The sequence below is a fragment of the Callithrix jacchus genome, chromosome 7 (genome assembly GCF_049354715.1).
Source record: "Callithrix jacchus isolate 240 chromosome 7, calJac240_pri, whole genome shotgun sequence".
NCBI classification, from domain to species: domain Eukaryota; kingdom Metazoa; phylum Chordata; class Mammalia; order Primates; family Cebidae; genus Callithrix; species Callithrix jacchus.
In genome coordinates this window covers 40,067,722-40,078,990 of record NC_133508.1, presented here as the reverse complement: position 1 = coordinate 40,078,990, position 11,269 = coordinate 40,067,722, and the positions used below count along the sequence as shown (strand labels likewise).

The window sequence follows — 11,269 nt, the reverse complement described above, 5'->3', positions numbered from 1 at the left end:
TATTTGTTTTTTTGGGGTGGAGGGGGATGAAGTCTTGCTCTGTCACCCAGCTGGAGTGCAGTGGCACGGATCTCGGCTCACTGCAACCTCCGCTTCCTGGGTCCAAGTGATTCGCCTGCCTCAGCTCCACAAGTAGCTGGGATTACAGGCACGCACCACCACTGTTAGCTAATTTTCGTATTTTGGTAGGCAGGGGTTTCACCATGTTGGCCAGGCTGGTCTCGAACTCAGGTGATCTGCCAGCCCCGGCCTCCCAAAGTGCTGGGATTACAGGTGTGAGCCACCGCGCCCATCCCTTTCCTAGAAAGCATGTTAACAGTTCATTGGGAAAGGTCCAGAGAGGCAAATTGGATAAGGAGGAAGCCGTATGATCTCAGTAGAGTCGGGAAGAAGGATGATCTTGTGGATAAAAACGAACCTGGGCTGGCAATGGTGACTTGGTTCCAGTCCTTGAGCCCAGGACTGAGGAGGAGAGAAATCTGGCACTGCGGAAGGCGTGTGAGTGCAGAGGCAGTGTGGCGTCACTCTGCGACTTTCCACAGACATCTTCAAGGGTGCTGGGCATCCTGCAAGGTGCCTTGCCTCAGATGGATCGGGTTTCAGCCAGGATGAAACCAAAGGACTGCCCAGGCTGAAAGGCTCTGCCGGGGTAGGCAACGCATCCCATTCACTCAGGAGCCCCGTTCTTGCAATAGAGTGGCCACAGTGAAAGAGACCACTCCTTTCTTCACACCCCCACATCTCCATTGCAAACGGCCCCATGGGCCAGCGGTGGGTGCTCGAGAAGAGGCTCTGGTAATAGGATGAGCAGAGGCTGGCTGGGCAGCAGGGGGCCGGACTGTGGGGAATGCAGCTGGAAGGTCAGAACCAGCTTGGCAAGCTGGCCCATCTTCCACTTTCGTTTGTTTGTTTTTAAGACGGGGTCTTGGAGTCTCGCCCTGTGGCCCAGGCTGGAGTGCGGTGGCGTGATCTCAGCTCATTGCAACCTCCACCTCCTGGGTTCAAGCGATTCTCCTGCTTCAGCCCCTGAGTAGCTGGGATTACAGGCACGTGCCACCACGCCTGGCTAATTCTTGTATATTTAGAAGAGCCGAGGTTTCACCATGTTGGCCAGGCTGGTCTCGAACTCTCTACCTCAAGTGATTCACCCGCCTCAGCCTCCCAAAGTGCTGGGATCACAGGCGTGAGCCACCGCGCCCGGCCCCGTCTTCCACTTTGAAGAGAAGAGGAAAATCCCCATTTTCACAGGAAACCTCCCAGTTTTTTAGGTTGACAGTGGCTCCAAACCATCATGCACCTGCCCGGTCCTCCAGGCCGCCCAAGTCTGTCTGTTCCCTCCAAGTTTCAGCCCCGGGCCAGGCCTGGCCGTGTGGGACCCCGGCGACGTCCCCGCCCCGCGCCCTGTGGCCTGGCCCGAGACCACCTCGCTCATGCCCGGAGAGCCCGCCCGGCCCCGCCCTGCGCGGCGGTTGGCGGATCGGACCGAACCACTCGCTCCAGCCGGGAAGCAGCACGTGCGAGGACCCCTCCGGCCGCGATGGAGTCTTCCGTTGCCATGGAGCTGTCGGCTCCAAACCACGCCGCCGCCGAGGGCCCTCGCAGGGGACCGCAGCCTGCCGGAGCCGCCCCGGAACCCGAGAACCCGGGACCCAGGCCCGCCAGAGGTGGGTGTGGGGCGGATGCGTTTGACCCTGGGGCCGAGCTGGAAGGGTTTGACCACCGCGCCCCGGCAGAACTCGGTTTCCTAGTAAACGCTTTTCCCTGAAAGCTGTGCCAGAGAAATGACTGTTGATAGTTCTGGTCCCCGGCTCGTTTCAGGGAACGCGGGCGCTGGCTCAGCCTCCGTGGAGGGGCCTGCGCCTGACTTTGCAGCAGACGTTGTAAAAATGTGTTATTGTAACACGTTTACAAAAACATTAAACAAAAACCAAGGGCCAGCCTGGCTGGTAAAAAGTTGAGACTCTTGGCCGGGCGCGGTGGCTCCCGCTTGTAATCTCAGCACTTTGGGAGGCCGAGGCGGGCGAATCACGAGGTCAGGAGTTCGAGATCAGCCTGGCCAACATGGCGAAACCCCGTCTCTAATAAAACTACAAAAAATTAGCCAGAAGTGGTGGCGCGTGCCTGTAATCCCAGATACCCGGGAGGCTGAGGCAGGAGAATTGCTTGAACCCGGGAGGTGGAGGCTGCAGTGAGCCCAGATGACGCCATTGCACTCCAGCCTGGTGACAGAGTGACACTCCATCTCGGGGGGAAAAAAAAGTTGGGACTCTTGAGTGTCTGCCTAGGTGGAAAGGAGAGCATGATTCATAACCCCAAAGTCATTTGGTTTTAGTATGTATAACCTCTTTTGGAAGCTGATATGCCTCTAGTATTTGGGTTTTCCTAAAGGAATACTCCTTTTATCTGCATAAGCCAGCACTGATATAGTAAAAAGCAGGCCTGTTCTGGGGCCCACTAGAAATTGACCGACAGATTCTCTGTGTAAAGATGGTGTATAAATCCGCGTGTGAACTGAGAGACTGGTTATGAAGCAAATGTCAGTAGCCAGTACCCAGGTCCAGAAACAGAACCTCATCAGCACCCCAAAGCCCCTCCCCCTGCCACCCACAGACCCCTTCTTCTTGACCATGGCTTTTTCTTTAGTTTTACTACCTATGCATGCATCCCTAAACAATATAGTTAACTTTCCGCCGGGCGCGGTGGCTCAAGCCTGTAATCCCAGCACTTTGGGAGGCTGAGGCGGTTGGATCACGAGGTCGAGATCGAGACCATCCTGGTCAACATGGTGAAACCCCGTCTCTACTAAAAATACAAAAAATTAGCTGGGCATGGTGGCGCGTGCCTGTAATCCCAACTACTCAGGAGGCTGAGGCGGGAGAATTGCTTGAACCCAGGAGGCAGCGGTTGCGGTGAGCCGAGATCTCGCCATTGCACTCCAGCCTGGGTAACAAGAGCGAAACTCCGTCTCAAAAAAAAAAAAAAAATATATATATATATATATATGTATAGTTAACTTTCACTTATTTTAAACTTTATGTAAACTTTATATAAAATTTCAAAGAATATATGTGGTATTATGTAATACTATATATTAAACTTTCTATAATACCACATATATTCTTTTTTAAAATTTATATATTTTTTTTATTGTACTTTAGCTTCTGGGGTACATGTGCAGAACACACAAGATTGTTGTATGGGTACATACATGGCAATGTGGTTTGCTGCCTCCACCCCCCCTCCTCCGTCACCTTTATCTGGCATTTCTCCCCATGTTATCCCTCCCCAACCTCCCTACCCCCTACTGTCCCTCCCCTATTCCCCTCCACAGACCCCAGTGTGTGATGCTCCCCTCCCTGTGTCCATGTGTTCTCATTGTTCAACACCCACCTATGATTGAGAACATGTGTGGTGTTTGATTTTCTGTTCTTGTGTCAGTTTGCTGAGAATGATGGTTTCCAGATTCATCCATGTCCCTACAAAGGGCACAAACTCATCATTTTTGATGACTGCATAGTATTCTGTGGTGTGTATGTGCCACATTTTTCCTGTCCAGTCTATCATTGATGGGCATTTGGGTTGGTTCCAGGTCTTTGCCATTGTAAACAGTGCTGCAGTGAACACATGTGTTTGTGTGTCTTTGTAATAGAATGATTTATAATCCTCTGGATATATACCCAGTGATGGGATTGCTGGGTCAAATAGAATTTCTATTTCTAGGTCCTTGAGGAATCACCACACTGTCTTCCACAATGGTTGAACTAATTTACACTCCCATCAACAGTGTAAAAATGTTCCTTTTTCTCTACATCCTCTCCACCATCTGTTGTCTCCAGATTTTTTAATGATCACCATTCTAGCTGGCGTGAGATGATATCTCAATGTGGTTTTCATTTGCATTTCTCTAATGACCAGTGATTTAGTGTATGTGCTGCTGAAGCTTGCACAATACCACATACATTCTTAGAGAGAGAAAGAGAGAGTCAGAGTCTTACTGTATTGCCCAGGCCACAGTGCCATGGCATGACCTCAGCTCGCTGCAACCTCCACCTCCTGGTTCAAGTGATTCTCCTACCTCAGCCTCCTGAGTAGCTGGGATTACAGGAACACCACACCCAGCTAATTCCTGACCTCAAGTGATCCACCCACCTCTGCCTCCCAAAGTGCTGAGATTACAGGCATGAGCCACCATGCCCGGCCAACTTTCACTTATTTTAAACTTAATATTAACTTATTTATATGAAAATTTTAAAGAATATGTATTATATAAATATTACATAATACCACATATATTCTTTAAAATTTTGTTTGAAACAATCCCAAACTTATTTAAAAGTTGCAAGTTCAACACAAAAATACTTTTCCTGAAGTATTTGAGAGTAAGTTGCCTTCAGGACCCTCTTCGTAGAGTGTGTTTTCCACTAACAAGGACGTTCTCCAGCTCAGCCAAGCATCGGCTGAGTCGGCAGAGGGCCGGGGCCTGTGGCTGCGTTTACCCCCAAGCCTGTCAAACACGCTTTGGCAGTTGGTTGCATCAGGCCCCCAGTGTGAAAGGGTCCAGTCTGGAGTCACACTTGGCACTGAATTCTCACCATCTCTCTTTAGTGTCTGACACCTTGGAAGGTCATGGGCCAATTACTTTGGAGAAAGTCCCCCTGTTCACTTTCACCCGATGTGTCCTTGTGATTAGAATGCCACTGTGTGTCTTGGACAGGAAAGTCACAGAAGTGACACTGTGGCCTGTTCATTCCATCCAGCCAGTGGCTCACAGTGATCACTTTGTCACATTACTGATGAGGTTCACTTTGAGCTCTTGATTAAGGTGGTATCTGCCAGCATCTCGGCTGGGAAGTTCTTTTTTCCTTTGTAATTAACAAGCATTTTGCTGGAGGTGCTCGGAAGCTGTGCAAATGTGTCATTGCTCCCAGGCTTGGCCTGAGAGGCTGTCACAGTGGACACTGTCCTCCCCCACCTGGGCTCTGATTCCCACTGCTGGACCACACCTGGGGACCCCCTCTTCCCTCTCAGGCTCCAACACCCAGCTCTGACCCCCAGCCACACACACTGGCACCCTCCTCACCCAGCCTGCACCGCTTTGGACCCTGCTCCACCTGCCCCACCCAGGAAACCCACTTTGACAGTGAAGGGAAGGGGAAGGGGAAGGGGAAGAGGAAGAGCGTGTATGAATCTCACAACCCTGAGGAGAAGCAGCTTCAGCCACCCAAAGCTGCCGTTCACTTCCCGTCAGTCCCGCACGGTATTCCTCTGTGGGAATCATGCCGTTCGGCTGTCCCCGCCATCGGGGCTGTTTCTGAGCCTCAGGACCTGAGAATATGACCTTACTTGGAAATATGGTGATGCTGTAAGTAGCTAAGATGAGGTCATACTAGAATAGGGTGAGTGCCTAATCCAGTGATCAGTGTCTTTATAAAAGGGAGAAATGTGGACATACACATGGACACAGAGAGAGTGTCATATGAAGATTGGAGTTTTGCTGCCACAAGCCACAGAACTAACAAAAGCTTGAAGGGAGGCCCGAGACAGACCCTTCCCTCACCCTTCAGAGACAGCATGGCCCTGCCAGCACCTTGGCTTTGGATGAGCTTTGGATGATGGCTTCCAGAACTGCGGGAGGCAGTTTCTGCTGTTGAAGCCACCTAGGTTGTGGTACCCAAAAAGCTAACACCACAGGTGGGAGTTTCTGTAGGGTATGCTCTTAGCAGAGGAATTGCTGAGCCGGAGGGTGAAGTCAGCAGGATAAGCTCCCCCTTCCCCAGAAAATCCATGTCCTGAGCCTCCAAACCCGTGAATGTGTTAGGTGATGTGGCCTGCCTGTTGAAGTCTTCTCCCATTTGGGGCTGTTCGTCTTCCTTATCGATCCACGGATATTCCTTACATGATCTTGACAGTAAACCTCTCAGTTATGTGCTCTGATTGTCTTCTACTTCATAGGTTTTCTTTTTTTTTTTTTTTTGAGACAGTCTTGCTCTGTCACAAGACTGGACTGCAATGGTGTGATCTTGGCTCACTGCAACCTCCACCTCCCGGGTTCAAGCGATTCTCCTGCCTCAGCCTCCCGAGTAGCTGGGAATACAGGCACCCGACACCAGGCCCAGCTAATTTTTGTATTTTTAGGAGAGACAAGGTTTCACCATGTTGGCCAGGCTGGTCTTGATCTCCTGACCTCGTGATCCACCCGCCTCGGCCTCCGGAAGCGCTGCGATGACGGGCATGAGCAGTGCCCATCCTGGAGGTTTTCCTTTAACTCTCCCTAGGATGTCACCTGAACAAAAGATTTGGTTTTGGGTTTTTTTGTCTGCTTGTTTTTTGAGACGGAGTCTTGCTCTGTCGCCCAGGCTGGAGTGCAGTGGCACGATCTCGGCCCACTGCAGTCTCTGCCTCCCAGGTTCAAGCGATTCTCTGGCCTCAGCCTCTCGAATAGCTGGGATTACAGGTACCCACCACCACACCTGGCTAATTTTTGTATTTTTTGTAGAGATGGGGTTTCACCACATTGGCCAGCTGCTCTCGAACTCCTGACCTCAAGTGATCCCTCTACCTCAGCCTCCCAAAGTGCTGGGATTACGGGTGTGAGCTACTGTGCCTGGCCTGAACGTAAGTTTCTAATTTAAACGTGGATAATTCCGCCAACTTTTCCTTTTGTGCCTAACGTTCTTAGTGTCTTATTTCAGAAATTCGGAGGTAACAAAGCTCCATTCCGACCCCCCATTTACTCCGTGCTAACACACACACTGTAGTCAAATTTTGATTTTTCCCATCCAAGTCTTTCACCCACACGGGACTGATCTTGGGGTGGATGTGGAGGAAGACCCCCATTCCGTGCCCACTGCCCCGCTGTCCCACTTCTGTCCTGTGTAGCGCTGGTCCTGGGGGCCTGTTTCTGGCCTTCTGATCTGTTCCATTGGTCTGTTTGTCTTGGCTAAAACACTGTACTGTCTTAATTTTACAGCTTTAGAATAACTCTTGATACCCGGTGGGGCACCCCTTCCCCCCTCAGAACTCCCGTTCCATTGTTCTTCCATATAAATTTTAAAATTCACCAGAATAGAAATTTCTCATTCTCTTGCTCTTGCATGTAGACACACACATTTCTGCTGGGATTGGATGGGTTTGAGGGAGTCTGTGGAGCAGTTTGGAAGGAATTGCCATCCTGACAGCATTGAGTCTCTGGCACTTGAACTCGCAGCTATTTATTTGTTTAGACTTTCTTATAGAAAGAAAACTTTTATCATGAACAATTGCAAAGTCACACAAGTAGGGAGAATGATACCACAAAGCCGCGGCACCCGTCCCTGCTCAGTGATGATCAGCCTCACAGCCGTCTTCTGCCTCTACCCCTCTCTGCTTGTGGTTCAGGACTAGTGTGTTTCCAGGAACATCCCAGGCATGAGACCCTTTCACCTGTAAGAACCTTCGTATATGCCTCTAACAGAAACAAACTTATTTTTAGCATAACCACAAAATCATCATCAACCCCAATACAATTAATAATTTCTTTTCTTTTTTTTTTTGAAATGGAGTCTCGCTCTGTCACTTGGCCTGGAGTGCAGTGGTGCAATCTCAGCTCACTGCAGCCTCTGTCCCCCCAGGTTCAAGCGAATCTCCTGCCTCAGCCTCCCAAGTAGCTATGCACCACCACGCCTGGCTAATTTTTGTATTTTTATTTATTTATTTTTTGAGATGGAGTTTCGCTCTCGTTACTTAGGCTGGAGTACAATGGCGCAATCTCGGCTCACCGCTACCTCCGCCTCCTGGGTTCAGGCAATTCTCCTGCCTCAGCCTCCCGAGTAGCTGGGATTACAGGCGCACGCCACAACGCCCAGCTAATTTTTTGTATTTTTAGTAGAGACGGGGTTTCACCATGTTGACCAGGATGGTCTCGATCTCTTGACCTCGTGATCCACCCGCCTTGGCCTCCCAAAGTGCTGGTATTACAGGCTTGAGCCACCGCGCCCGGCCTAATTATTGTATTTTTAGTAGAGACCGGGTTTCACCATGTTGGCCAGGCTGGTCTCGAACTCCCGACCTCAAGTGATCCACCCACCTCAGCCTCCCAAAGTGCTGGGATTACAGGCATGAGCCACTGAACCGGGCCCAAAGTAATAATTTCTTAATGGAAACAAATGCCAGTTTATACTCACTCTCAGGGAAGGAGATAACAAAAGTCTTTTGCAGCTGGTTTTCTGGAAGCTTGAATAGATGAAGGCAGCATCCCCAGGTTGCTTGTGGCCAACTTGTCTCTCCAGGCTCTTTCCACTTACAGGGCCCCTCCCTGTCTTCCCCACGCCTTTTATTTGCTGAAGAAAGTGGGTTATTTCTCCAATTTATTTTTATGTCAGTTCCCTTTAACAGTGCCCGAGGGTTCATCACGGTCTCCGCAGAAGTCTCCGTCTTCTGTTGTGTTTGTTCTTGAGTACTTCAGGGTTTTTGATATAATTGTAAATGGTAGATTTTCCAGATCTTATTTCCTCGTTATTTCTTCTGACAAATGGAAATATACCTGACTTTTATTACTGAAGTTTACCTAGCAACATTACCAAGTTGATTTAATTAAGTGACTTTATCTGTATATTTGTTTGGATCTTCCATGTGTGGTCATTTTATCTGAAATAATGACCGTTTTCCCCTTCCATTCCGTATGTATGCCTTTCATTTCATTTTTTGTTTTTTTTTTTTGAGACACAGTTTCCCTCTTGTGGCCCAGGCTGGAGCGTGATCTCTGCTCACCGCAACCTCCACCTCCCGAGTTCAAGTGATTCTCCTGCCTCAGCCTCCCAAGTAGCTGGGATCACAGGCGCCCACCGCCACACCTGGCTAATTTTTGTATTTTTAGTAGAGACTGGGTTTCACCATGTTAGCCAGTCTGGTCTTGAACTCCTGACCTCAGGTGATCCGCCTGCCTCTGCCTCCCAAAGTGCTGGGATTACAGGCGTGAGCCACTGAGCCCGGCTGCCTCTTTCTTTTACATCTGATGGTTCGTTCTGGCTGTGGCTGTGATGAATATTGAGAAGAGGTTTTAGTGAGCATCCTTGTTTTGTTCTCAATTTTTTTTTTTTTTTTTTGAGACGGAGTCTCGCTCTTATTACCCAGGCTGGAGTGCAATGGCGCGATCTGGGCTCACTGCAACCTCCGCTTCCTGGGCTCAGGCAATTCTCCTGCCTCAGCCTCCTGAGTAGCTGGGATTACAGGCACGTGCCACCATGCCCAGCTAATTTTTTGTATTTTTAGTAGAGACGGGATTTCACCATGTTGACCAGGATGGTCTCGATCTCTGACCTCATGATCCACCCGCCTCGGCCTCCCAAAGTGCTGGGATTACAGGCTTGAGCCACCGCGCCCCGCCAATCTTAAGGGAACGTTTTTAATGGTTAAGTGTGACGTTTGCTGTGGTGATTTTTGGTGTGTATACTCTATCACATTAAAGACATTCATTTCTTTTTCTTTTCTCTGTTTTTTGAGATAGACTCGCTCTGTCAGCCAGGCTGCAATGCAGTGGCGTGATCTCGGCTCACTGCAACCTCTACCTCCCGAGTTTAAGTGATTCTCCTGCCTCAGCCCCCCAAGTAGCTGGGATTACAGGTGCCCGCCACCACGCCCAGCTAATTTTTGTATTTTTAGTAGAGATGGGTTTTCACCATGTTGGCCAGGCCGGTCTTGAACTTCACATCTCAAGTGATCCAGCCACCTCGGCCTCCCAAAGTGCTGGAGTGTCAGGGGTGAGCAACCACACCTGGCCTAAAGAGGTTCATTTCTAATACAATTTTTCTAAGTTTTTTTTAGAACGGCATAAATGGGATGTTTAATTTTATCAGTACTGTTTCCCTTCGTTTATTGAGTTGATCATATAATTTTCCTCCTTTGGTCTGTTGACGTGGTGGGTAAATTGATTTCTAATGTTCTGTGAGCCCATCTTGGTCATGATATGTTGCCCCGCCTGTGCGTTGCTGGATTCGGGGCAGTAAGACCTAGGTTTGGATTCTTGAGTCTCTGTCTGTGGTGTCCAAAGTTAAGGGAGCCCCATGAAGCCGGCCAGGGACTGGGTCTCTGCTTCTTTTTCCTGAGAGTCTGTGGAACTGGAACAGTTGGCACCTGTACGTTTCGTTTCTTACCTTATGCATCCTTTATTCATTAGGGGTCGTGTGCAGGGCTAACATGAGACATTTAAAAGGTTACAAAACAGTGATAGTTTAAATGACTGTCAACACAGCTGAGGGCCTCACTGTCATTCCACAGGCTTTTCCCATTCATCTAACAGTTGGCCCAAACTCATATTTCTTTTCTTCTTCTTTCTTTTGAGATGGAGTCTTGCTCTGTTCCCCAGGCTGGAGTGCAATGGCCCTATCTCAGCTCACCACAACCTCCGCCTCCCAGTTCAAGCAATTCTCCTGCCTCACCCTTCCGAGTAACTGGGATTACAGGCATGCACCACCACGCCTGGCTAATTTTTGTATTTTTAGTAGAGATGGGTTTCACCATGTTGGCCAGACTGGTCTCAAGCTCCTGACCTCAAGTGACCTGCCCGCCTCAGCCTCCCAAAGCGCTGGGATCACAGGCATGACCCACTGCACCCAGCCGATATTTCAGGAGACCTTCTTTCTGTTCTTGCTAGTCCACTTAGAAGCCCACAGGAGGACATACACTTAATTTGATTTTTTTCTCTGTGTTTTCATATGTCTAAAGTAGCACCTGTAATGAATACTTTGACCAATGAATAATCTGATCCATTAACATTAAATGCAGGTCTGAAGTTGTCGAGTGTTCCTGGTGAATTGAGCATGTGGTTACAATGTGGCCCCACTGCTGTTCCCGCTTTTTGCCTAAGTATTTTGCCTATTTCCAGGCAACTCCACTACCTTCCTACTTATGGGTTCTGCATTTCTTTATGACTTTTTTTTTTTGAGACGGAGTTTCGCTCTTGTTACCAGGCTGGAATGCAATGGCGCGATCTCGGCCCACCGCAACCTCCACCTCCTAGGTTCAGGCAATTCTCCTGCCTCAGCCTCCTGAGTAGCTGGGATTACAGGCATGCGCCACCATCCCAGCTAATTTTTTGTATTTTTAGTAGAGATGGGGTTTCACCATGTTGACCAGGATGGTCTCGATCTCTTGACCTCGTGATCCACCCGCCTCGGCCTCCCAAAGTGCTGGGATTACAGGCGTGAGCCACCGCCCCCGGCTCTTTCTGACTTTTAAAATGTAATGCTTCTTAAGCTTGTGTTTTAGATGTCTCTTTTAAACAGTGGAGAGT

At 49.3% G+C, this 11,269-nt stretch overlaps 1 protein-coding gene across 16 annotated transcripts in view; it reads left to right on the top strand.

The window, feature by feature from the left end:
* Window positions 1-1,266: 1,266 nt before the first annotated feature.
* CFAP74 (cilia and flagella associated protein 74) overlaps window positions 1,267-11,269 on the top strand; it is an 84,260-nt gene continuing 74,257 nt past the window's right edge. For 7 of the 16 annotated variants that reach the window (XM_035307405.3, XM_035307403.3, XM_078330063.1 and 4 more), the window contains exon 1: window positions 1,553-1,664. Coding sequence is in view for 4 of the 16 variants with exons in the window: in XM_078330057.1 (XP_078186183.1) it covers window positions 1,292-1,664 (373 nt within the window). In the remaining 12 variants the exon portion in view is untranslated. Of the gene's footprint in view, window positions 1,665-6,496; window positions 6,616-11,269 lie in introns of all 16 variants that reach the window. The other 9 variants (XM_054258697.2, XM_054258696.2, XM_078330061.1 and 6 more) reach the window with 2 other exon arrangements.